Here is a 27,194-nt window from a genome sequence, read left to right as displayed (position 1 = left end):
GATCAGCTCCATGTGAACCTCTGATGGAGAAGCTGCTGAGCCAGAGAAACATCAGGACATGACAGCAGCTGCACTTATCTAACAACATGTAGCAGAGCTGATCTATGTTAGAGGATCTATCACAGCAGCTGAAGCCAAAGTCCAACACTGGATACCAGCTGAGCCTGTGCTGAGTGTAGTGTTACAGGAAAAGGGCAGAAACACTGGTAGCTCCCAGTGATGCTGACTGGGGCACAGAGCTGAATGATGCAGCATCAGGACACTGTTTCAGTCTGACTGACAGAGAAACCTGTAGCTGTATCTACATGTGAGGCAGAGGCCACACAAGCAGCTTTCTATGTTTCACAGTGACTGAGATCTTCAGTGGGGGTGGACATGCTCCTGTACAGACCTCTGAGGAGAACCAAGGTGCAGTCAAAGAGTCCAGTCTGTCCTCACAGATGTGAACATGTGCTTTCATCAGGTCTGCTGTCAGCTAGCAGGCTCACATCAGAATCACTGTTCCTGAAAAACACAGTCTGTGTGACATCATCAGTCAGCTGATCGTCCTAGATCTGAATGGTCATCAAATCATAGCAAATACATAGAAACAGAATAATGTGTTTAATAAGTAAAACTAAGTAAAACCAATGGATGGATTGAACTTAGAGTCTCAGCTCAGTTTTCTATTTTGACCACCTACACCCCAAGATACTCTTTTAAAAAGTGTTGTTTTCAGATCCCTTTGAAGTTCATAAAGGGCCTGTTCATTTTCATTCAAATGTTTTATTACATAAATGTTACTGTTTTCTTTTGATTTATGCTCCCACTACACTGCACCTCTACAAACAACAATGCCACGGACTGTCAGCTGCTTTTACATGCTGTGAACATGAGTAGGTTTGATCAGAGTTTCAATTATCAAAGAAAAGACAAACTGAGCAAAAAGAAGGAAAAAAAGACCAACTTCTTCCCAACTGACAAGAAAAATACTCGTCATGTTTTCATAATAAAGGATCAGGCTCCCCATTTATGACAGCTTGGACCAATAATGTATGTTACACTGATGCTACTGTAGAGACAGGGTCAACATCTCTATTTAAATATAATTAATATACAAAACACAATAAAAGTTATACATGAATTATTCATTATTTTTACTATTGATAAAATTCATGTATACTAATCAAGGTTATACATGAGTAACGACATTATTAATAATGATTAATAATAATAATTCTAATGCCAACATGATGACTGTTCATAGCTCCTGCTTTGAAATACTGAACTTAAACATTGACCTGATGAAAGATCACAATTCACAGTGGCCCACTGTCAGAATCATTCTGAATATAAACTCATCGAGTTAATCTGAACCTTTCTCAAATGTGCTGTGAATAAATGCTGCTGCAAGCCACTGTGGGAAAGCTGTGTTATTATCATGGAAACATCTGTGACACATTCACAGAGGACGAGGACACAAAGGGACGACACGCAGAGGCTGTGTTAAAGTCAAAAATCCAAATCTTTAGTCCTAAACAGGCAGTGGTTACAAACAGGAAGACGAGCAGTCCATTAAACAGTCTACAGGGTCAAACATACAGAGAATTCAAACAGCTATTAAAAACAAATAACTGGACACTGAAAAACTTCAGTGATGTGTGAGGCACCAAAGGGAAGCAGCTGAGTATATTCAATGAATTCTCTTCAAATACAAAGACAGAAACTCCTACAGGCAGCATGCAAACTGAGCAGGATACACAAAGATCAGAGATTACAAAAGAAATCAGAAAAGGATTTCAAACTTACTGAGAGCAAGGCCTCTGTTACAAATCTGTCTAATAGAAAAACATGCTGTACAGATACAATACGGTCAGTGTTCATGGTCATTTAAAAACTGGCTCTACCTGAACCACTTCAATATTTTATGAAGTCACTGAGTCGACCATTTCTACAGTTTGTTTCCTTCATTGCAGTTAGAGTGCGGCTGGTAAGGATGAAAACACACACAGAGCGTAAATTGTCTTTGTTAGTAACAAACGTCAGCAAAGAAAAGACAAAACACACAAACACTCTCATGATATTCATGAATCATTAGAAAGCATCCAAACATTCTGCTCGTGGACTTTTACAGTCTTATTTGCACTCGCTCATCTTCATAATCATCCTGATCAATACATGACAGGGGAGGCTTTGAGGTAGGCGGGGCTCTCTGCTGATGTCAGCATGAAAGGCAGGACCAGCGTCTGCCACATGTTGGTGAAACATCACAGTACACTGGCGTGGTTTCCTTTCCAGATGTTGGACGTTTGACACTTCAACGTTGAGGCCAACAAGAAGACACAGTTTTGGGTCGGGTTGCTGCAGGGTTTCTAACTGAGCAAAAGCAGAAGCACACAGACCAACAGGGATCAGATGCTGAGTGTTAGAGGAACATCTGTGCTGATCACTGAATGCTGCTGTGGTCTCTTGTTGAAGTTGGCTGGTGGGACAGTCTAATAGTGATATCCTGCCCATCGGAGGAACACTTTTAAAAACACATGCAATACTTTGTTTGTATTACAGTCACAGTTTATCTTATTTTTGTCCTTTAAAAGTGTTGCTGTACTATAAAGTCCTATAATTTGAGGCTAAAATGGCTCAGAGAGTCTCTCTCTCAGAGGATCTCCTTTGAAAGTGGAGACGGCTTTATCCGCTGATCCACGTCACTTTACCTGGATGTTTTCTTTGAAGCTGGATGAAGACTCCTCTCCCTCACTCCTGCTGCAGCTGTGTGGTCCAGTTGGCCTCTGAGGTCACAGTCAACATCTGTAGCAGAAGAGGGGAAATAAAAGTCCAGGTTACCAAAACTGGGAGCTTTTCCAAAATAGAGCATAACTGGACTTTTTCAGCCTTACAGGCAGATAGTCGTCTGAAGCTGCAGCTTTTTCTTTTTAGCTTTTTCCAATCTCTGCTCTCGGCTTTCTTTGAGAACATGTCTGCTTTCTTGGCATGGGTCTGTCTGCTGTTGGTGAAGAGACTAAATCCACATACTCGCTACTAAGATCTCCTCAAGTAGTCTCAACCAGATTACAGTTTAAGAGTAAATGTCTCCTGAGAGTTTCACCTTGGGGAGATGCTGTCTTGCTAACATGCAATCATGAGCATTAATCTATGAGGTGAAAAAGTCATTTTAAAAGCTCCAGCCACAAGTTTTATTTCATCTGTGTTTTGGTCAGAGTCCCATCAGACCTCCAGAATGGTGTCAGAGTGTTTTCTATCCACGTGATGAGCACAGGCCTCAGGTCCAGACCTCCACGGGCACCATAGCCTCTTTGGAGCTAATAGGTGCAAGAAGGTTTTGTTGGGATAGGAACTGAAGAGGAAACTGACGAGGAAGGCAAGGATCTTCTTTAGCTCCTCCGAGCCGGGACCTCTTTGTGTAGGCCAGCATTGGCCAGGTAGCCCTCCAGCATCGCTGGATGGCCGACAGTGGAAAACCTAGAGGAGTAGGAGAGAAACAGCAGCTTGGAGCATGTCTTTATACTGTTTAGTTTTTAGAGCCACAGACTTTCTTTTAATGTCATTGTTCAGGATCTATGACTGATTATGTATTTATTGTATTCCTCCATGACTGTGTGACAGCAAGTGGAAAAAACCAGCTTCACCTTTGTTGATATGCTTGTAATTGTAATATTGATTAAATGGCCCATGAAATAATAGAAAGCTCATATATGAAAATGTATTTTAAGAAATAAAATGTTAATCTGAGTACAAAGGAGTACACTCACCTTCTGGTAGATGGAGGTGTAGCGAGCGCTGGTGAACATCCAGGCCTCCTCGTAGAACTGATCACTGATTGGATCCAAAACATCGATGGAGGATCTGTGTAAGGGCTGAGGATCGTCCTGATGGACAGAACAGAAGGAGAGTGAGACAAGTGAAGATATACTAAACAACACTGTGACATGAACTGAGCCACACACAGTTTGATTCACAGGTGATTGACACATTATTTGACCACGAGCAATCTTTTCTGGTTTGACGCCGTCTTTGTAGCCAGAAACCAGCTCTCTCCTCGGCTTCCTCCACTACACGCTTCCCCCACGCCAGTCTCCTCCGTCACTATAAAGGGGAGAGTCATGAGCTCCATCACCCTCACCTGTGCCGTCCAACGTCCCGCCACCAGCCTCCACTGCAGCGGGCCAGAGACCACACCCCTGCCACAATAAGTAAAAGTATATCCTTGCTGTACCCTTAATGAAAATTGTGCTAAATTAACCGCTGCCTTTGCCCCTTTGGGATTATTCTTATGTCACTGGGATGTTGGATGAAACGTGGGACACGGGAACAGAAACTAAACACAGGCTGAAATGAACACTGAGGGAGGGAGAACTAAGATTACTGAGAGCCTGATAAATAAGAAGAACAAAAACCAAGAAAAACAAGAGTCAAAGAAAACCAAAAACACAAAGCATTGGGCCAGGACCCACTGCTGTGACATTTATATGTGATAAAAACATTAAAAACTGCTCAGATGTTGAAATCTTTCTACGTATACTTTAGGTTCAGCTCTCCAGCCTGGCATTTGGTTAAGCATGATTCAAACATTTGATTTTGTTTAACTGGTTTTAATTATAGTTACTTTTTGTGAACATTTGTTGCAGCATTTAAAAATACATCATTTATTTTCAAACTTTTATTTGATTTAGAGCATCATATTTGACCAGCGTAAATGTTTTAATTTCATATAAAATAACTGAAGCAGTGAACTAAATATCTGAAATCTTTCTTTCCTTAAAAGTTATAATCCTACTTAAGTTATAGTGCAAACGCTTAAGCAACAAATATACTTGATGCTAATTAATTAATATTTCCCTTTGATGTTGCAACTATGCGGTCACTTCTGTCTTTAAACAAAATAATATTTTCCAGTTACAGAAATCATAAAGTCCAAACTAAAGTGCTACTGTTGCTATATGCATTTTATATAAATCATGGATGATGGTCCTGACATGAAGGAAGAGAAAGTTACAGGTTGCATCCTTTGACTTTGTCTCCGTGCCTTTGGGCGATTTTCAGAAGGACAGATGTTTCTGTTCAATTCTTAAATCAATTTTTTCAAACACAAACACTATTTTAAAGCTTCTAGAGAGTAAAATATTAATGATAATTATAATAACAATAATAACAACAAAAGCTCTCAGATCCATCAAACCAAGCAGCAGAAAGAACAATAACTGAAGAGAAAACTTTAACCTTGTAGACTTCATTATGTTCCAGCTGCTCTACAGACGCTGTGACCTCGAACTTAAGCAGGTCGTAAAGTATGTGCAGCTCAATAACTTCATAATAAGACCCTGTGGTATTTAGTCACTTCAGTCTTTACTCTGAAATACAGGAAGAGAAATCATGGCTGAAACAATTTCTCATGAAACCAGGGGTGTGGTCCAACAGTCAGTTTGGTGAGGAAGGTTCCTAACTGAGAGAAGTGACCCAGAAGTATCTGTGTAGCAGCCACAATGAATCCAGATCATGAGCTTTATTAACTGATCAAAGTCTCTTCTTTCATCTTCTGTATCATTCAGTTTGCATTGGTAATGCCCATTATTGTAATGCTTTTTTAAGACGAGCAAAACTTTATTTCACTTTGGGTTAGCTGGGATAAGTGATGGATGGAGGGAATTTTACTTCAGCCACAGAAATCCTAAACAGGAAGGAGGAGCAGAGTTACAGTGGATCACTATCCAGCAGGGAAACAAGGTTTATTTCAATTTCTTGGCCATGAGTGAGATTTACTGAGTGGGCAAATTAGGGAGACGACACCATCAGATCCCGAGCCCTCCATGTGTTAATCAAGAGCCGGCTGCTGTGCTACATCCATAAATAATGAATAAATTAGAAGCTAAAGCTGAAAGGACAGTTTATTTGTACCATCTTCACGTGAACACATTCAAGAACATCACAGATGAAGAAACATTAAAAACTTCCACACTACATAAAGCAAGAAAAATAGTTTTTCTTTCAGGTGGTTTCAGAAAAACAGAAACATCAAACATCTCCAAGACTCTCTTTGAAAGAACTAAAAACCTTTGTTCTCATGGTCCAATCATGAGTGAACTCCCCGATGAAGCCTTGTGTGCTAAAACATGTCAGAGTTTTAAAGGTTAAACATGAGTTTCCAAAACGTTTTGCTGGAGAACAATGAACTATTTGACTGAGTTTCAATCATTTACAGACGAGCAAAACCAGGACAGAGAAAAAAGGACAAAACTGACTCAGTAAAACAACAGAAAAGAAGATCCCATGTAGATCTGTATTATGTAGAAGTTCAGCCCAGCAACCAGTTCAGTTCAACACAAGTTTAAATGATTCTATCTGAACTCTGTGGAGCCTGATCTCAAGCTTTTTGAGTCTGACACAGAAACCAGAGGATCTTTCTGTGTCTTCAGATTCACTGTGATCCAGTGATGGGAGTGATTTCAGCCCTGAGTGATCGCGCTGATGTTTGCACAGAGCAGACAATGAGGTGAATGTTTGGGCACATTGGTAACAGTGAAACAGTTTATTAGTAACGTGGGATCGTTTGTGTGCAGAGTATGAACTGAGATTCCTGAAGCTCTTGTCACACTGGTCACAGCTGTAGTTTCCTTCCATGTGTGCACGTTCATGAATGTTACGATGACCTGAATGTGAGAAGCTTCTCTCACAGTATCTGCACTTGTAGAGTCTCTTTCTGGTGTGGATCTGTTGGTGTCGTCTCAGGTGATGTGGAGATTTAAAAGTCTTCTCACACAGGTCACATCGATAAGGTCTCTCCTCAGTGTGGGTAAATATGTGTTGTTGTAACTGTGCGTCTGTTGTAAAGTATTTGTCACACTGTTCACAGCAGTACACATCATGTCTGGTGTGAATGCGTAGGTGTGTATTTCGGCTCCCTCTCTGGCTGAAAGTTTTTCCACAGATGTCACAGCTGTATGCCTTAATTCCAGAGTGGGTAACTAGATGCCTCTCTAAGTGGCTACTGTGAGTAAAAGCTCTGCCACACTGATCACAGCTGTACGCTTTAACTCCACTGTGGATGAGTTGGTGTTTTTTTAGGGAAACCTTCCAGGAAAAAGACTTTCCACACAAGTCACAGCTGAACGGTCTCTCTCCAGTGTGGATGACCTGATGCCGTTTTAGTGAAGCCTTCAGAGTAAACTCCATCCCACACTGATCACAGCTGTATGGCTTAATTCCAGAGTGGGTAACTAGATGCCTCTGTAAGTGGCTACTGTGAGTAAAAGCTCTGCCACACTGATCACAGCAGTATGGCTTAATTCCAGAGTGGGTAACTAGATGCCTCTGTAAGTGGCTACTGTGAGTAAAAGCTCTGCCACACTGATCACAGCTGTACGCTTTAACTCCACTGTGGATGAGTTGGTGTTTTTTTAGGGAACCCTTCAAGGAAAAAGACTTTCCACACAAGTCACAGCTGAACGGTCTCTCTCCAGTGTGGATGACCTGATGCTGTTTTAGTGAAGTCTTCCCAGTAAAACCCTTCCCACACTCGTCACAGGTGTGTTTTTTCTCTCCCTTTCTTCTGTGAGGTTTGTCGGCCTCCTGAGAGCGCTGACTTCTGGCTCCATGTTGGTCCTGCAGTGACAGAGATACAAACAGAGGCAGTGAGTGAAATGCAGTCGTGGAACAAACTCAACCTTCAAACTCCATTAACACTAGTTTTAAACCTGAAGGTGGAGCGTGGCACCAAACACCTTAAAGGTCTCTTATCCCCACCTGCTGGTAGTTCTAACACATTACATCCAACCTGCTGTTAAAGATAATTCATGACTGTTCAAACACTAAAATCATGCACACACACACACACACACACACACACACACACACACACACACATTATTTTATAATTTAGATTATTTTGTTGTTTCCTATTACATATTTCTATAATTTGTATTGTGACGGCCAGTGGGCTGGCCTTGTGTTTTTCTTTTTCTTTTACCTGTTTCTTGCAGGTAGGTGGAGCTGACCCAATTATTGATGCAGCACACCTGAGAGGCCAGTCCCAGTGTATATAAAGACACCTTGACTGAACCAGGGTGGCTGGCTTTTGGCTCCCTCTGGCACGTGTTATGTTTATTTGGAAGTTTCAGTTATGGCTGTTATGTCCTTTAACTTGTGTTTAAGTTGCTCTACCTTATTTTCATTAAATATGTCTTACAGTCTTTAAAAGCCTGTGTGTGGTCTCCCATTTGTTTGTCACTTCCTATGAGCCGGGTTGTGACAAATGGGGGCTCGTCCGGGATATTTGGACATCTTAGTGGAGATTGAATATCAGTTTTTTGTTTTGCTTTTAAGTGGGTCAGTGATGGTGTTCACTGTAATTGAGCAAACTCCCTTTAGTAAGTGTGTTTCAGCTGGGTGGCTGTGCTGCCCTTCCATCGAAGCACTTGTTTGTTGTTTTGCTTTATTGTTTTAGTTTATTGTGTTTGGTGGCTATCCTGGGTGGGGGTACGCTTCAGAGTTTGGTAGGAGACTATATCTCTGGTCTGCTGCCTGCTCTCGAGTTCGCGTTTAAAGTTGCCTCGAGCCTGGTACACCACTGAAGACTAGGGTAGGAAAAGTAAGGGTTTTGTTGTTTTTAGTGTTTTAGGCTGGGAGTTGCACATAGTAAATCAGTGGCACCAAACTTGGTAGGAGGTTTGAGACCATTCATGATTATGGTCTGTAGTTGAGGCAGGTAGGCTGTTTTTAAGTTGGCATTGTGTGTACACCATGTGTGTGCATATGTCAGTGTTGATGGATGCTAATGAGATCCTTGTGAGGTGAGTGTTTTGTGATGAGACCTTTTAGTGCTGTGGGGAATATGGCTATTTTGTTGGATCACTTGTGAGTGTTGTTGGCCAGGTGATGGCAATAACACTGTGGGGTGCTGAGCCACCCGTGATGTGATCATTGTGTGGCCATAGCTCTCCAGTTTTGTGGTTGGTCACTAGTGTGCTTGATTTACTGAACTTTTTGGATTAAAGTAACTTGTTGTGGTATAGGGCCACTTGAATGTGACTGTTTGTGTGGTGGAGACAACAGATCACTTGTGATCATTTGTTGCTACTTTTGGTTTTGTGTTGTAGCAGATCAGGTAATCATTTTGGGTTTGACTGTTGTGCTCCTTTGTGTTGGTCACATGTTACTTTTTGTCTGTTCAGTGTGGCAACTTCAAATCCTCATGCCCATCCATGCTTAGAGATGCCAACTATAATGTGAACACTGTGCTTCTGTTAGCTTTAACTTTTATTCCAGGTTTGTGGGTCAAGGAACTGAAGGCTTCAGAGGGGCTTTTAATAAATTTAAGGGTCCTAGAGGAACCCTTTTAAGGGAGGTGGTGTTACGTCCCTCTGCAGCTTCTAATCGTCTCAGTGTTTTCAGCTGGTGCTAATTGGCCACACCTAGTCAGGTGTGGATAAAAGCATACCTGAGGCAAGCTATTAAGACCTGCCATACTTGCCAAATTGTAGGTAAGCCAAATCAGTCTATTAAACCTGTTCCACTTTGTCCCATCCCTGCTGTGAGTAACCCATTTGAACATTTGATCATTGACTGTGTGGGCCCTCTTCCTCGATCAAAATCTGGTTCGGAGTATCTGTTAACTGTAATGTGCCAGGTTACGCGTTATCCTGCGGCATATCCGTTGCGTACCATCACAGCTAAGTCTGTGGTGAAGGCTTTGACACAGTTTATTTCTGTATTTGGCATACCGAGGATTATTCAGAGTGGCCAGGGATCAAACTTTTCGTCACATCTATTTGCACAAGTTCTTAAGCTGTTGAATATTGTGCATAATAAAGCCTCTCCTTATCATCCACAGAGCCAAGGTGCTTTAGAGCGCTTCCCCCAAACACTGAAGTCCTTGTTACGTGCCTATTGCACCGAAATGAGGAGTGACTGGGAGGAAGGTTTACCGTGGCTTCTGTTGGCAGCGCGTGAAGTGTGCCAGGAGAGTACTGGGTTTAGCCCAAATGTCTCGGTCTTTGGCCACAAAGTTCGGGGACCGTTGACAGTGCTGTGCGATAAGTGGTTGTCAGGTGAACCACCAGTGAACTTGATAGATTATGTTAATGGTTTTCGGCACAGACTGTATGTGGCAGGTCAGTTGGCCAAACAGAACCTTGAAAAGGCTCAGGTCAAGATGAAGTATTTTTATGACCGGCATTCTGAAGAGCAGCAGTTTAGTACAGGTGACCAGGTTTTGGCTTTACTGCCGATTGCAGGGTCACCGTTCCAGGCACGGTTTCCTGGGCCTTACACCGTGGTACAAAAACTGTCTGAACAGAATTATCTGATTGCTACCCCGGATCGCCGGAAAAGAAATCAACTTTGCCATATTAATTTGTTGAAACCCTATCATGTTCGTCCCTTATCCGTCAGTCTGTCGGGCTCTTTCGTTTCTCCTTCCACATCGAGTCCAGGGTTGTCGGCTTGTACAGTGGCGAAGTCAGTTTGTGGGGGGGAGGATGTGGCAGCACCTGATGATCCTTTATTGCTTGGCCGTCTGAAGAATTCAGAAACTCTTCAGAACTTGGATGTGCTCTTGGGCCATTTGCCTGCTGACAAATGTGCAGAACTGTCTGCATTAATTAAAAGGTATCCAACCTTGTTTGGAGACACACCTTCTAAAACAACTTTGATAGAGCATGATATTTATGTGGGTGATACAAAACCAATTCGGCAGAGGTTCTACAGGGTCTCTGAGGAAAAGAGGAAAATAATCGATAAGGAAGTTCATTACATGTTGGAAAACAACATTGCAGTGCCGTCGTCATCAAGCTGGGCTTCCCCATGCTTGTTGGTTGAAAAAGCTGATAAATCACCACGTTGTTGCACAGACTTTCGTAAGGTAAATGCAGTGACCAAACCCGATTTCTACCCCTTGCCTCATATTGACGACTGTATTGACCAAGTTGGTGCAGCAGAATATGTGAGCAAGTTTGATCTGTTGAAGGGATATTGGCAGGTGGCGCTGACTCCCAGAGCTCAGGAAATATCTGCTTTCATCACGCCATCTGGTCTTTATTCATATACAGTCATGGGTTTTGGTTTACGCAATGCTCCAGCTACATTTCAGCGACTCATGAATATGGTTGTTAATGGGCTGGAAGGCTGTGCTGTTTACCTAGATGACGTGGTGGTATATAGTAACACCTGATAGGATCATCTGGATCGCATTCGCACTCTGTTTGAACGATTAGTTCTGGGAAATCTGACTATCAACCTGGCAAAATGTGAATTTGCAAAAGCAACTGTGACCTATCTTGGTAAGGTTGTGGGCCAAGGTTATGTGAGGCCAGTTGATGCAAAGGTGTTGGCCATCAAAGAGTTCCCTGTTCCGGTAACAAAAAAAGAACTCATGAGATTTTTGGGTCGGGTCGGTTATTATCGCTGTTTTTGTCGAAACTTCTCAACAGTGGTTGCTCCTCTGATTTGTTGAGGGCCAAGCCCCTCGTCTGGATCAGCCCTTCAAGCTGTATGTGGATGCAAGCCACATTGGTGCAGGTGTTGTTCTAGTCCAAGCTGACAAGCAAGGTACGGAACATCCAGTTAGTTTCTATTCCAAGAAGTTCAACTCCCATCAGCTGAATTATTCGGTCATTGAGAAGGAAGCTTTGGCATTAGTCTTGGCCTTGCAGCATTTTAGGGTATATTTAGATTCTGCTCGGCCAATTGAGGTATTTTCTGACCATAACCCTCTCACTTTCTTGAACACCTTGCAGAACCCAAATCAAAGGCTCATGCGGTGGGCTCTCTTTCTGCAGCCTTACAATTTGGATATCCAGCACATTAAGGGCAAAGATAATGTCTTGGCAGATGCTTTGTCCCGTGCCCCTTTGTAACCAGCAGCTTCACTCCTCATATGCTTGAAGTATGTCCTCTCCAGTATCGTTTTCCTTCCTCTTAAATTGCTCCTAGGTACCAAGGTTGCTGAGGTTGGAGTTGAGCTGAAGATGATTTTTGAGCATACAAAAGGTGTTGAAAGTGAGGGTGCATGTGTGTGTGTATATGTTATGAATTTAAAATATGTTAGTTCTTCTAGTTGCAAATTCATAATGTAAATGTGTTTGCCAATTCAGGGTGAGACCCTGTTCTTTGGGGGGAAGTGTGACGGCCAGTGGGCTGGCCTTGTGTTTTTCTTTTTCTTTTACCTGTTTCTTGCAGGTAGGTGGAGCTGACCCAATTATTGATGCAGCACACCTGAGAGGCCAGTCCCAGTGTATATAAAGACACCTTGACTGAACCAGGGTGGCTGGCTTTTGGCTCCCTCTGGCACGTGTTATGTTTATTTGGAAGTTTCAGTTATGGCTGTTATGTCCTTTAACTTGTGTTTAAGTTGCTCTACCTTATTTTCATTAAATATGTCTTACAGTCTTTAAAAGCCTGTGTGTGGTCTCCCATTTGTTTGTCACTTCCTATGAGCCAGGTTGTGACAGTATAGATTTATACAGAATTATTCAGTGATAATAAATCCTATGTTTGTTTATTCTAAAGGAACCCCGTTAGATTCAAGATATCCACATAATTTCACTCTTACATCCACAGTGAGGTTTCACAATTGTTCAAACATAAGCAATCAATAATAATAATAATAATATCAATAACATTGAGGCACATTACACAAATTTCAAAAACAAATCATGTCTTACAATATTTACAACAACTAAAAGCTCTGTAAATCGGCTTTTAAGTGTTCATTGAAGTTTTGAATAATTCTCTAATTTTTTAAGGCAACTTATTCCACTTAAAAGTTGCTCTAAATGTAACAGTTTTACAAAACGTTACTTTTAACTCGAGCATTTACTAAATTGCAGTTTGTTGAAAACTGTGTAATATGATGATGTATTTCATCTGGATACTGCAGCTGAGCAGAATAAATGTGGTGTGTTTAACAGAATTGCTTTCTTTAGAACTACAAGTAAGCCATAGAATATTTTAGCCTGTACAGGAAGCCAAGAAAGGTTATTATGCATTTTATCAATATTAGTATAGTATGAACATCTTCACACTAATCTGGATGCCTTATTCTGGACTAACTGAAGTCTGTTAAGATCTGTCTTATTAGCTGCTGACCAAATGATTGAACAATACTCCAGATGAGACATTACTAGTGCATTAATGACATCTTTCATAATGAAGAAGTGATATACAAAGAGCATTTCATAGCCATAGCTATGCCTTGTCGGCAGAGTTATGTGACATTAGTGATGTTTGTACTTTCAGCGTTAACTTGGTTTTAAAGCCTTTAAAATATACGCCGTTCAATAGTCGACCTTAATCTGACAGAGAATGTGATGATTTTGTGGATAATTAAAGTCAGTCATATATCCACAAACACAACAAGCTGAAAGTCAGTGATGCTGCTCGGTTTGCAGTCCTGAACATCACGGCACAAGCAGGATTCACTGCACTGTTAATGTTAGCTGTGTTATATTGCTGCCTCTGTTCGGTGGTGTCGAGCCAAACGCACTTTAACGTGTGTTTGAACGAGCTGACGGTTCACTCGTTAAGCTGAAAGAAAGATGCTTTAATCACAGCAGTCACACATGTGTCCACTGCACCATCTGGAACTCTTCTTGTTTACACTCGTAATAACACAAACACTAAATCCTGCTTCTCTGGTGCTGTTGTGTAGCAGTGTGTACACCTGAGACTGTCACCTGTCTGTCTGTCCTGCTCTCTCTCTCTGTTTCTTTCTCTCTGATTGTGGAATAAAAGTATGAACATGTGTTTATAAGTTACACTTGTGTCTGAATCCTACAGCTTATCACACATTTGATTTCCATGTGTGACGACTGCAAGTGTCCAGAGTGAGGACAGACTGAGGGACCCACTGCTGCACATCATCTGTGAGGCTTTGCACCCCTGATGATCCACCAGGACAAACTCAGCAGTGTGTGAGGAAGAGGAGGAGGAAGAGCCAGCAGCAGCTGACAGATGGAGAGAATAGACAGACTGTTCCCTGTTTGTGAAGGACTGCTAGGAAAGTTTAACATAACTGTCTGTCCTGAATCAGTCTTATTAGGTAATGTTCAAATAATGTGATCATCCCAGTGTTTTCAGTGTGGAGAAAGTACTCAGGGCCTTCAAGTTACACACTATGAAAGGCAGCAACAAGTTTAATGTTCAGAAACCTAAAGTCTGTATCAGCAGCAGGATGGAGCTAAAAATAAATGTTGGTTTCAGTTCTATGAAGCTTTGAGTATTTTGGATCAGTAGCTGCTGTGTTTGTTGCATCATATTGCTGTAACTGTTTATATGCTTTATATATTCTGAGCTAAGTTGATCTATAGTGTTACATCATATTCTATAAGGATGTTATGTGTTTTTAGACTTTCTGCCCAGTTTGACCCATTTAGCAGAAGTCAGCCTGTTTAAGGCTCTGATATCTATTCTGTGTGACTTAAAGCAGTTATGACATGGTCTGATTTTCTCACCCAATAAAGGAATATTTCATATATCAGTCTACTCTTCATTCTATCAGACACAGTTATCACAGCTCCTACATTTGCTTTTTACACATATATGTAAGCACTGAGCCAAATTTAGTACCAACATATTAAATGAACAATATTTGTCTCTTATATATGATACATCTGTATACACACTGTCACAGATACTTGTCTGTGAGTGAAGTGATTAATATGATAACTATAATATTGGCCATATTATATTTACACTGACTTTAGTCTCATGAACAACATCAGCTAATTGTTATTTACAGCTAATCTTAAACGACTGTTCAGCACAGAAATGAAGCCCAACAATCATGTTTCACAGTCCTGTGGTCTCAGCCTCAGATACTCATCAAATCACACAGAGCTCATGTAGAAACAAATGAACTAAATATGTTCTCCTTCATTTCTGTCAAACAAAGCTGTATGAAACGTTTCCAGCTGTTAGTATCATGGTTGCTAGGCAACCTGGGCAGCGCGACGGAGGCTAGACGTCCCATTTCACGAGCCTACGAGCCTCGCACTTCGGCCTTAGCGGTCTTTGAGTACGCGGCCCTTGAGGACTTTAAAGCTGCAGAACCTGAATCGGGATACAGCCATGATGATCTCCAGCCTCATGCTCGCCAACATTCTCACCTGAGTTAAGAAGACGATCACTGAAATGGTCTCAGCAGGTCCTTTGATGACAGCAATGAAATGCAGTGGTAAGGCTTTTTGGGGATTAAGTTCATTTTCATGGCAAAGAAGGACGATGCAGTTCATCTGATCACTCCTCATAACATTCTGGAGTGCAGGCAAAATGCTATTATAAAAACTTAAGCAGCAACTTCTCCAGGTTCCAATATTTATGCAATTCTCAAACCTTTTGGCCACGACTGTATAACCTCTTCTGAAGTTTAGTGGATATTATACATGGTTATGCTCAGGATGTGTCGGCCAGTTTCCACTGGAAACGCCTTTTGGTTAAACTGTCAGCGAGGAATTTGCATTTGCACTGTTACATTTTTATATAACTTTAATGCACATAAACAACAGCTGCTTGTTTCAGTGAAAATACATTGATGGGTTTTTAATAAAGTTGTGCAGCTGTAAAGTATTTTGTCTGGTGTCAATTCTATCGTCAGCTACATCGTTATGGCAAATGTTCAAATGTATATGGTGATAAATATCTTTGGTCATATGGTCCTGCTCTGTCTGTCACCTTCTGTGTTGAGCTCATTGTTTCCTCTGTAGTGGCTGAGCTGAGTCCAAGTAGCTGAAAATGTTCCTCTGCTGCTCCGTCAGACTCTCCTCCTCCTGCTGATCAGCTGGGACACAAAACAGATCTTTGTTAGGCTCCACACTGCACTGAAGAGTCAAAGTGTCTCATATGTTCATCTGACAAGTAAAAGAACACATTTTTGTTTCCCGAGGTGGGCAACTTGTTGGAAACAAACACAAAAGGTTTGAGCACTGATACCTGCCATTGCTGGCATTGAAAGATGCAACGCCAGCAATGTGGATTGTCAAGACTCAAACCAATCATCAAGCAAAGACAACAGGGATCAAATTTACCGCATTTTGATCCGGGACGTAATCTGCATGAAAACAAGCGCTCACTCTTCCTGCTCAACAAATGACAAGGGCGGAGCCTTATACCACGTGATACAGAAGCTGTGCCGTGTGATGCTAAAATTAGCAGGGAAAAAACAATGGAGAGCACGTCAGGGATGACGAGAAAGTGACAGGAGAAAATCCGTCCCGGTCAACCACCCAAACATCAATAACGGGAACCTTATACAGCGCTTCCCTATACACGTCGAACTCCCGCAGGCACAAAGACATTACGGAGGCTATCACTTATCACCTGACCAAAGATATGGCTCCATCAACACTGTGCAAAACGAGGGATTTAGGAAAACGATCAACACCCTAGACAAACGCTACACAGTGCCGTCCCGCAACTATTTTTCTATTGTTGCACTACCTGCTCTATACACGCAGTGTCGAGCAACGGTGGAGACGGAATTTCAAGCAGGACAACATTTTGCTGCAACAACAAAACGTGAGACATTTGTTGTTTTATGTTTATTTATTGTTATGAGAGAATCATGATCTCAATTCTAAGCAAAAAATCGTGATTCTCATTTTATGCAAAATCGTGCAGCCCTAACATTAACACAAAACTATTGTTTCACCAGAGAAACACACATGAAGAGAGAGAGAGAGACAATAACAGCTACCAAACAGTCGTCATAATTCATCACACAATGAGAAAAGGACAAATCAACAAGTAACAATGACTAATTAATATTAAAATCTGTAACATAATGTATTGTTTGGAGTTTAGTCTGATGGGTTCAGGATGACCTGCCATTATCCAATCACACGTCTGCTTACCTGCATCTTTTCTCTTTTTTCTAACCTGAGCACCTGATGGCTTTGAACTTTTGTTGTCCATCTTCCATTGGTTTGAATTTTGCGCTCCAGTACAAACACAAATCCCCCAACCCGAGGATCAGCACAATTAACCTAACAGACCTACACCTTAGTTCACAGATTCACTTTGTCTAAGGTTGATTTCTGGGATTTCACACAACCCAGGATTCAGATCGTGAATCCATGATGGGCTTGGATTTACATCATTATAAATGAAATGTGCTCTACTTGGAAGCAGCCGGCCCCGCCCCTTTTGACGGGTTGTGTGAGACTTTAAATCATCAAACTGTAAATTATAAATTTAAATTGTTATTGATCCTTTACCCCGAGTCCTAAAGTGTAGATTTATTTTCTTACTCTTCTTATATTTATTGTTTGTTTACTTGCACCGCTGTAACTGCAGCCTCGTCGTCTCGTCTCTCTATATGCTGGACTGTCTGTAGCGGAGATGACAATAAAGTTTACTTTGACTTCAGCAGCGCGCAGGCGCACCGAGGGCTCTCGCGCTCACTTTATAGAATTTAGAAAAAACATCGGTGCAGATTATAAGTCTGTATCATAATATCTGTTTCTTGTGTTGTTTTTATTTTGTTTTGCGAGTTGGTTATTAGATGCCGCTCCAGCCAGCCAGAGACTCCCCGCCGCCCCGCCCTCTCCTCCCTGTGCCGCCAGCAGCAGGCGCACCTCGCAAACGGAGGGCGCCCTTACTCCCAGCAAATGGCTGATAGAAAACCGATCGGTGCCTACGAATTTCCCAATATGCGCTGGCATGACGTCGGGGAAGCATGGGTACGACCGATTATTTTATTTTTTTCTTGCCCGTGATGCCCCCCCCACCACGATGCATTCTATTGGTTTGCACACTTACACACACCCAGCTGTGGTTTCCTGTTTTGCTGGACTCTGGAGAGCCCCGCCTTTAACGCTCTTCTCTCACAGAGAGCAACAGAAAACTTGGAAAAACTCCAGATTGACTGAACTCAGTTCAAAGTTACCTTGACACCTTTAGATGTGAGACGTAGTGATGGTCCGCTTGAAGCTGACGCTCCGGTGCGTGTGTCAGAAAGATCAACGCGCTGCTTCAGAAGCACCGTGTCGAGGCTTGATTCGTTTGGCCAGAGTCACGTGATCAGTGACGTCTGAAGCTTCGTTTAGAACGTACCTTTTTTTAAATCGAACTTTATTGAAACACAATGAGTATACAACATACAAACAGATGAAGTTTACAAAAGAACAGAACATGAACATACAGAACCAGGAGTAAAAAAATTATGATATGAGTAAGCGAAAAAAAATCAACATATTGTAACGTGCAGTGGAGATGAAGCCAGCCGCGGAGGTGTGCAGGTGGATAGCGAATGAGCAACAGCTTCTGACTTTCCAAAAAGTACTCATTTATTTACAATATCAAAAATAAAAGTGCTACCTCTACCACACATTACTAAAGAGCACACTAGTCCGCGTACACACGGGAGCATCCATTACAGGAGGAGTGCGAAGAAGAACAAAAAGGGGGTGACACCAGTCGTGAGACAGGAGGCGCCGCCATGTGGTGATACACTGCATTACAATAGCAACTGTTACAATATAAATATTGTTCTGAGAGGCTTTTTGTTGGTTGAGTCTGAAATTGATTGTATGTACAATTCATATTCTTATAAAAAGGCAGAAATATGGTGTTTTATTAATAAACTTACATTTATGGATATAAAATAGCTAAAAGTATTAACAAATTTTTTATAAAAAAAACATTTATCATTCTTCCTGGGGAACTTAAAGAAAAAGAATAAAACATTTTCCCATCGTAAAGAAAACTCCCTTAAACTATAGACAATAACAAAACTGCTAAATTCTTCCAGAATCTCTGTGTAGAGGAACCAAAAGAGATGTGCCACAGTTTCTGGATGATCCCCACAGAAAGTTCAATTAGTATTTATGTCTCTTTTAAATGTTACCATATAGTGACTGGCTGGGTAACATTTATGAAGAATTTTATATGAGATTTCCTTCACCTTGTTCACAATTAGATATTTATGGGATCATCCAGACTGTCTTCCAGGTGATATCTGGAACATGTCGGTTCCAGTAAGATATTCTATATATGGGAGAGACATGATATCTTCTTGGAATAAACTACGTATTCTCTTATTGCTGTTACAAAGTTCCTGTGAAAAGCAGATTTTTCCCACTGCTGACTCAGCTGGATCAGGGAGAATGACTGAGGCAGATATTGAGCTGTCAGTGTTTTTATATAACATTAAAGTCCCTGAGGGTATGGCACCAAGCACCATTGAGAATTCCCCAACACTGTTTGACAAGTTTGACGAGCATCTTGACTTTTGGTCTTTGGATATTAACAGTCCTGGGTATGTGACTTCTTGTTTAACAGAAATGTTACAGAGAGCATTTGCAGTGCAGCCTTTAATTGCTAGTAATTCACATTTTTTTAGATTTCGACATAAAGCAGATGCCTCAGAGAAATCACTAATAACACTAAGGGCTGGACGGATTTGATTTGCATTCTTCAAGAAGAGTTTGGTGTCATCAGCTAGCTGGCTGATGATGAGCTCCTTATCAGCTGTGCTGATTCCTTGTATAACAGGTCAAATCTCGGGGTGGAGTCTTAATCATTTTAATTGAGCTATTGCCATTCGTGTACAAGGTTTTGATAGCTTTACAGAAAAATGCCAAATTTTTCCAAAGAGTGAAAATAAATTGATGTTCAATTGTATCAAAAGCCTTTTAAAAATCCAGGAAGAGAATGAAGCTATAGTCAGATACCAAATCAGAGTAATCAAGTAGATCTAAAACCAGTATCATTTTCTTAGAAAGGTGTCTGTTTCTCATAAAGCCTGATTGTGTCTCATCCATAATTGTGTCCAAGAACTCTTTCATTCTGTTAGCAAGTACTAAAGCCATAATCTCATAGTCATCATTGAGCAGACAGATGGGTCTCCAATTATCAATAAGAAGTAAGTCTTTGTTTGGCTTTGGAATAAGTGTTATGAGACCCTGAGTAAGAGTAGGAGGGAGGATGTTATTCTCTACACTTCCTATGAAAAGCTGCAGTAAGAACGGAGCCAGGAGATTAGAAAATGATTCATAAAACTCTGCAGTTAAACCATCTGTGCCGGGAGATTTGTTGGCCTTAAGTGCAGAAATAGGATTACAAACGTCCTCCACAGTCAGAGGGCTGTCACAGTGACTTCTATCTTCCACAACAATAGTTTTTAGGTTTTTAATATTATTGAGAAACAGCGTTGAGACATATATATATATATATATATATATATATATATATATATATATATATATATATATATATGTGTGTGTGTGTCTCAACGCTGTGAGTGAGAAAGGGGGGGAGAAAAAAAATAAAAATCTCCTGGATCACCTGTTGAGAGAAGAATAGAAGACAAAAAAAACCAAAAAAAACAAAGCAACATACTAAACACAACACCATCGCATTAATCTAGCTAAGTGTAAACAGCAGTAAATACTAAATATTCAATGTTGTTGTGCAGCACGCAGGACAGATGTGCTTCGAAGTAGTAGCCAAGAAGGGTGTAATTTAAGTCTACGAGCAGTGAACACCCGTGTGCATACCTGTGTGGATCAGCGTGCTTGTATTCCAAAGGTTTCTCCATGTAACGATCTGCTAGGGAGTGTGGGGGGGGCCACAGCCCCGTCCTCCAGGGTATGAAGCAGGTATGGAGGAGATCAAAACTCCAGACATCCAGAGGCCCCCAGAACACAAGAGACCATGGAAAACAGAGGGGCAGTCGCGCCACTGTCCCAGCAAGAGCTGAGGAGAGTCCCAGATGAGGGTTCACTCAGCAGCCACGGAGCAGAAGCCAGGGGGAGTTGCAGTGACGCGCCCGTGAGCTCCGCCGGCAGCCAGCTGTGCCTGAGTGACCGAGTCCCAGGCCGAGAGGCCGGGGGCACCCCACCTCCGAAGTGGCCCGAGCGAGCCCCAGGCTCCAGGCCCCGATAAGCGGCCGCCAAGGAGTGAGCCGGTGTGTACCTGGACGCCCACCCCCAGACACAAAGAACCACCAACGCACCGACACCTGAGGGAGTCCGCCACCGGCAGGGGAAGTGGTGGTGGGTGGAGATAGGCCTCCAAACCTTGGAGGGCCTGAGGTGTCCCCAGAGAGGTGGTGTCTGATACCCAACCTGACATATAGACACAGACATACAGGCACACACAGACACAAACATCCATTCCCCCCCTCATGCTCTCATTTGCACTCACTCCACACTCAACCAACGTGGAGACAGACATAAAGAGACGCTGTACACACGATCACACTCCCCAAGCGTACTCTACAAACCGGGTCTAGGTACCCTTGCCCCTGGAGGGGGGAACTGCACCCAGACCCAGGTGGTGTTACCCTTTTCCCTGCGGTGGGGAGAGGCAGACCACCCCGACTCCGTAGCAGCAGGGAGGCCCCACACTCCAGACCGCAGTCGGACGGCCAACTCCTCCTAGCCCTCCCGCTCCAGCAGGCCGCAGAGAATGGGGGTGGGAGAAGACTCCAAACCTCCCTCCACCCGCTCATTGTAGTGTTGATGCATGTGTGTTCTAAGGTGCAATTAAAACCCAGGAGGGCATGGAGCTACCTGCCAGAGAGCAGCAGGTAAGCGCATAGTCCCTCCTGATAGCCCTCAATGTCTAAGTGTATTTAAAATTGAGAGGTGGGCAACGACGCCAGGGGTGAGGTGTACACCCTGATGGTAATATGGACTCCGTGATTGTGCCCACCCCTAAGATCCTATATGTATGTGTAATGAGAGTGTGAATAATGTGAATGTCTAAGTTGTGGGATAAAATTGAGGCAGAGGCAGCCGGAAGGGGACAGAGGGGGGGGTAGCCTCCTCTGCACCCTGGTGACATACCCCTACTCCAAGGCCCTGCATGTGTAGGTGGTTGTGGTGGAGCGGGAAGAGGGAGGCAGCTGGAGATGGGGAGGGAAGGAAGGGAGGGGCAGGTAACCCCTCCCTGGGGCCAGCTCCCCCGCTGACCCCAGTAGGCACTCCCACACTCCGCGACCCGCCAGGGAAAGAGGGCCCAGGCCCATCCAGACCGGGGCCCAGTGCAGCAGCGCCTCCCGGCCCCACAGAGCCCGGGACAGTTCACCCAACCCCACCACAGAGAAAACTGCACCCACCCCACCATCCACTCATCTTCCAGACTACATAAGACAGTAAACGCCCAGGCTGAGATCTTCCTCCACCTCTCCTGTATCTCCCCCTCCTGCAGAGAGAGTCCCTGAAGAGAGGAAAGCTCCTGCAGATGTGACCATCTCCCCTACCAGTTGAAGAGCCCCCCAGGTGGCTCGACGCACCGGCAGCACCCTGCTCCAGGGCTGGGCCCCCATGCACCCACCCGCCCACAACCCCGGCAACACACCAACCAGGACCCAAGCCCCCGAGGCCCGGCCCGGGCCCCAGCCCGGAGACGGAGCGCCCCCAGAACCTCACGCCCATCCCGGACCCACCCAGGGGCAGCCAGGCTACCAGGTCAGTAATCCACGTCCGTCAGCACAGACCCTCCCCTAGCCCCGCTGCACGCAGCCGCGAGGAAACAGTCACCTGAGAGCCAACAGAGCCCCCAACCGGACATGACCGCTACCCCGGGTTGAGCCCCCCAAGGAAGATGCCTCCGGGGAACCCCCCGACGCCCTAAGCCTGTCCCTACCCCCACACCAATCACAACAGTGAAGGCGGGACCAAACTATGACCCCCCACCCCCACTAGGTGATGGAGCTGATCAAAGGAGCCCAGAGCAATTGATCTGATGTGGTTGCAGAGGCTGTATCAAGACTAATGTAATCTAATGGATAATTTCTATATTGGTTAGAATTAAGATTATTTTTATTTTTCCAGTTCATGAGGACTGTTTTCTTGGCTATGCATAGGGCAGTGAAAACCATATGGGCTATATTCTTTTCTGAAGTGACATTATCTAAGCTGCCCAACAAACACACTAAGGGGGAAGTTGGAATGTTACATTTCAGACACTTTGATAAGTCTTCACATATCTCGCGCCAAAACTTTTGCACTGGTGGACAGAACCAAAGAGCGTGAATGTAATTGTCTGGTGTATTGCCTTGACAGTGTGAGCAAGTACTAAAGCCATAATCTCATAGTCATCATTGAGCAGACAGATGGGTCTCCAATTATCAATAAGAAGTAAGTCTTTGTTTGGCTTTGGAATAAGTGTTATGAGACCCTGAGTAAGAGTAGGAGGGAGGATGTTATTCTCTACACTTCCTATGAAAGGCTGCAGTAAGAACGGAGCCAGGAGATTAGAAAATGATTCTTAAAACTCTGCAGTTAAACCATCTGTGCCGGGAGATTTGTTGGCCTTAAGTGCAGAAATAGGATTACAAACGTCCTCCACAGTCAGAGGGCTGTCACAGTGACTTCTATCTTCCACAACAATAGTTTTTAGGTTTTTAATATTATTGAGAAACAGCGTTGAGACATATATATATATATATTCTACTTTTCTAAATGATTGACTATTTCAATGGAGAACCTAAATGACACGGACCCGTGTTTGTTATTACATATCTCTATTTTGAATGTGACAAGTCTATCATTGCCTGTTATTCATAGGTATTAACAGAGCTTTTGGCCTTTTTCCCCCCTATAACAGTTAATTGACTCTTTACAGTGGCCTGCTATGGTTAATAATAACATGTTCAGTCATGAGTGAAATCAAAGCTTTTCTTCACTTTAGCATTTAACATTCCCAACAATATAATGTGATACCTTAATTAAAACACAATTTTCTTAATGCAAACATCAGTGACTCAACATTAGCAACCAAAGGGTTCAGTCTGCAGCTCACACTCATGTGAAGCTACAGCCTCCCCCTTTAGTCTCTGTCATCCTTCTGCTCCTGCACAAACAAAGCAAGACAAAACCTCCACCCTTCTTCTACAGGCTGGGTGAATTGTTGTGGACATTCACTAATCCTAAAGTCGGCACCGTTTTTGTCTCAGTATCAAGTCAGTTAAACTTTTAGTCGTCAGTCCGTCACAGTCCAGTCACATGCATACATCCACACACATTCATACCAGATATTGCTGATAATGGAGTCTCACGCGCAGCCTATTCGAGCCTCCATCACCAGCAAGATGACGTCATCATTTTAAAGGAAAACAGCTCCTTGTTTTTGGACTGGATTGACTCGCTGCAATCCTTTTAGGCTCAGGATTTCTCATGTGATCAATGTCACATATAAGTGAATTTCTCCCAAGCCCATTATAATCATGGAGAAAAACACTTTGCCACTGTTTCCAGTAAGAATATTTTATAGCGCTTTAAAGTTCAACCTCTCAGGTCTGGATTAAAGAGCTGATTTGTTAAATCGGGAACTCACAAAATACCAAAATATCACCACCGGTGGATCACACCTCTCAGATGTTCTTATCTCAGTGCACTGTAACAAAAGCACAAACAAACGCAACCAATAAAATACTAATAAAGTAACAAATACTGGGGCCCATTGCAAACATGTCCAAGCATAAAACCATCTTTCTCTCTCTTAGAGAAAGAAAACAATCCAAACCTCACTGATAAAATCAACCTAGTGTCAAGCAAAACCCAAAAATCAACCAAAACTTCACCAGAAAGTTTTCCTCCCTCCCGGGACAATATTGTGCAGGAATACAGGCACCGTAACTCCTTTTTGCACTGACAAAAACATGTTGGATTGACTTGATTCAATAGTGGACACTGGTTGCACACAAAGGTTTTGCTTTGGCAGAAACTTAAACAACTGAGTTAAATCAACACAACCTTTTCATATTCAGTAAACCTGCATGTTGTGTTCATAAAACACAATTGAAACATGTTCAGATGGAGTAAGTTGAGCTCCTGGAACATTTTAATCCTTCAATTGAAATTGAATGGGTCTACAACAACTACCATCCTCCTATCTCTATCCTGGTTGCAGCAGGGCTGGGAAATAACCCTGAAGTGATAGGTTACCAGGCAGGGTACACCCTGGACAGCTCACCAGTCTATCAGATAGAAACACACAGCCGTTTACATTCATGGATAATTTAGCCCAGGACCTTCTTACTGTGGAGCAACAGCACTAACCAGCATGCCAACAATGGAGGAAATACAGGAAAGCTATGATTTCCTGTATTTGAGGCAGAATTCTTTTGTTCTTGCCCTTGACAGGTTAATCCACAATAAATAGCAACAGCATGCATGTGGTGTGTGTGTCGTTGTCTGCCTCTTATAACTCCAGTGATTTTCCTGTAGTTTGAAATCTTATGCGGTGTTGACACAATAATTTGTTGTAAACCAGGAAATTCCCAACTGTGGTAGAAAGCACAGCTTAGCCTTAGCAAATGTTCAAAGAAAAGTCGTCACTTCCTGATTTCTGCTTCACTGATAAATATTGTCACACTGGGGTTTTTGCAAATGATATCAGTGAGCACTGTGTGGCAGCTGGAGTCAGACAACTGAAGCTCCCACAATCAAGACCACAAACAGCTTTCAAAGGAGATTTGAAGCTTTTCTGGCAGCAAGCTTCATGATTTATGGGACTGGAACTGGAACAGAAACTACCTGATCACCAATGGTGAGCTGGCATGGAATTATTTTTATGACATTTTATCAAAGTTATAAATAAGCATGCCCATTAACACATAGTGAGTGAGCATGTTGTCTTCCCACGCAGTGAACAGCGGATGCTAATGTTTTTGTCACTTTTTACAGAGTCAAACTCAAAGTAAGGTCAGTGCTTCCACGCTTTAAACGCTGCACGCTCACACTCTCTCCACACTCGATAGATTATCCATTGTTCATCTGCACACAGCTGCGGTTTTAGTAACGCAGTAACGCAGCATGCTTACGGGAAAGTAACAGTAATCTAATTACCTTTTTTGCAATAGTAATCCCTCACTTTACTCGTTTCTTGAAAAAAGTAATCTGATTACTGCCCATCTCTGGTTGGAGCTGTGCACTTGTGGGTTCCACCTTGTGTACACGTTTATCTTTGCTGTGTGTACTTGTACCTCTGAGTGGAAGCTGAACTCTTGAGTTCCAGTATCGAAGCATCAGCTGTGACGTTAAAGTCCAAACAGCTCGTTCATTTGACGTGCAAATGAACGAAGGTAACGCCGTTTTCATGTGGATGTGTCACTGAGACACTTTCCACATCCACAGCTCACAAAATGGGAAAACTATAGAAGTATAACAATGAAGAAGTTACTATGTTACGGGTCCCAAGGATGAAGACCTCGATGACAAACATGTTACCTGTAAAAGCAGGTGAAGAGCAGAGTAAGGAAGACACGATGCGTCTCTGCTTTCCTCCAGAACGTGTCTGAGTCTGATTTATTTCACACAAATAAATGCTATAAAACACTAAACATGAGCTTTCAATATACTGTTCAGCTGGTTCCTCATTCACATCAATGACATTTACTTATTTCACAACATCAGTGAAATATACTCTTTTTAACTGGTTCAGTTTCTCAAGTTCACACTTCTTTCCATAACAGCTACATCCTTTTATCATATCAATAAACACATCACATTGTCTTCTGCAGTGTCTTACTGGCTAAACAGTTCTATTCAATAACAGCATTGGTAAATACATTACATTTGTTCCCTCCAGTAATTTACTGGCAAAATCACTATTTAGTGCATCATGAAACACAGCTTGTTGAATCAACCCATGAATGCCTCTGTTAGCTACACAGAGTTGCTCAGAGTGCTTGTGTTACACTAGCTAATCTACTCAGTCACTTTAACAGAACTATTAACATTCACATCTCACAGAACTGATTTGATTGGAGCATTACAACACGTTTGCACAGAGCATAGGAGCGCACTGACTCTGCTTCACGAGCGCTCCACCTAACGAGCGGGCTCGCGGTGCGGTCGCGCGGGACACTCCTCTGGTTTTCTCCCGTGTTTACATATAAATAACTTTGGCGGACCGCCTTAACTCTCCCATTCACATTAACGTGGGTAACCATGGTGACAATAAACAACATTTTCGGTGCGAGCACCGTGTACCGACCTGTAAAAGCAGGTGAAGAGCAGAGTAAGGAAGACACGATGCGTCTCTGCTTTCCTCCAGAACGTGTCTGAGGAAGCAGCGGAAGGTGGGCTCCACTTACTGCTCCCCGAAACCCCGGAGCAAGCACCAAAGTTCCGCCCTCACTGCTTTCTAACATAAAATGAATCCCTGTTACATGGATTTTCTATCCTCTTAAAGAAACTGAAAATAAATACATATAGCAATGAAAAATGTCCCGTTACATGAGTGTTTTACACAAA

At 42.7% G+C, this 27,194-nt stretch overlaps 2 protein-coding genes across 9 annotated transcripts in view; one reads left to right on the top strand and one right to left on the bottom strand.

Moving 5' to 3' along the window:
* Positions 1-177, top strand: part of LOC309702170 (NACHT, LRR and PYD domains-containing protein 3-like) — a 25,404-nt gene extending 25,227 nt beyond the window's left edge. The window contains exon 12 of the mRNA XM_082526639.1: positions 1-177. This exon is cut by the window's left edge and continues 1,573 nt beyond it. The gene's annotated coding sequence lies outside the window, so the exon portion shown is untranslated.
* A 1,308-nt stretch (positions 178-1,485) lies between these two features.
* LOC309702323 (phospholipase D1-like) lies at positions 1,486-26,978 on the bottom strand. Of its 8 annotated transcripts, none has more exons than XR_014275434.1 (4): positions 17,873-18,133; positions 15,661-15,766; positions 2,694-2,787; positions 1,486-2,355 (listed from the first exon to the last, which is right to left on the bottom strand). XR_014275434.1 is itself a non-coding variant. In XM_082526993.1 (4 exons), exons 1-3 carry the CDS (start codon positions 3,969-3,971, stop codon positions 2,734-2,736), a joined length of 525 nt encoding a protein of 174 aa, XP_082383119.1. In that variant the 5' UTR covers positions 3,972-4,135; the 3' UTR covers positions 1,486-2,355; positions 2,694-2,733. The 8 variants fall into 8 exon arrangements, 4 of the variants coding, with proteins under 4 accessions (XP_082383119.1, XP_082383120.1, XP_082383118.1 ...); XR_014275435.1 differs by lacking the exons at positions 15,661-15,766; positions 17,873-18,133 and adding exons at positions 2,877-3,459; positions 3,750-3,858; XR_014275436.1 differs by lacking the exons at positions 15,661-15,766; positions 17,873-18,133 and adding exons at positions 2,877-3,459; positions 3,750-3,858 and having other exon boundaries at positions 1,486-2,351.
* Positions 26,979-27,194: the final 216 nt, after the last annotated feature.

This window comes from Aulonocara stuartgranti (genome assembly GCF_965226115.1).
Source record: "Aulonocara stuartgranti genome assembly, chromosome: 3".
Taxonomy (NCBI): Eukaryota; Metazoa; Chordata; class Actinopteri; order Cichliformes; family Cichlidae; genus Aulonocara; species Aulonocara stuartgranti.
This window is presented reverse-complemented; position numbering and strand designations above follow the sequence as displayed.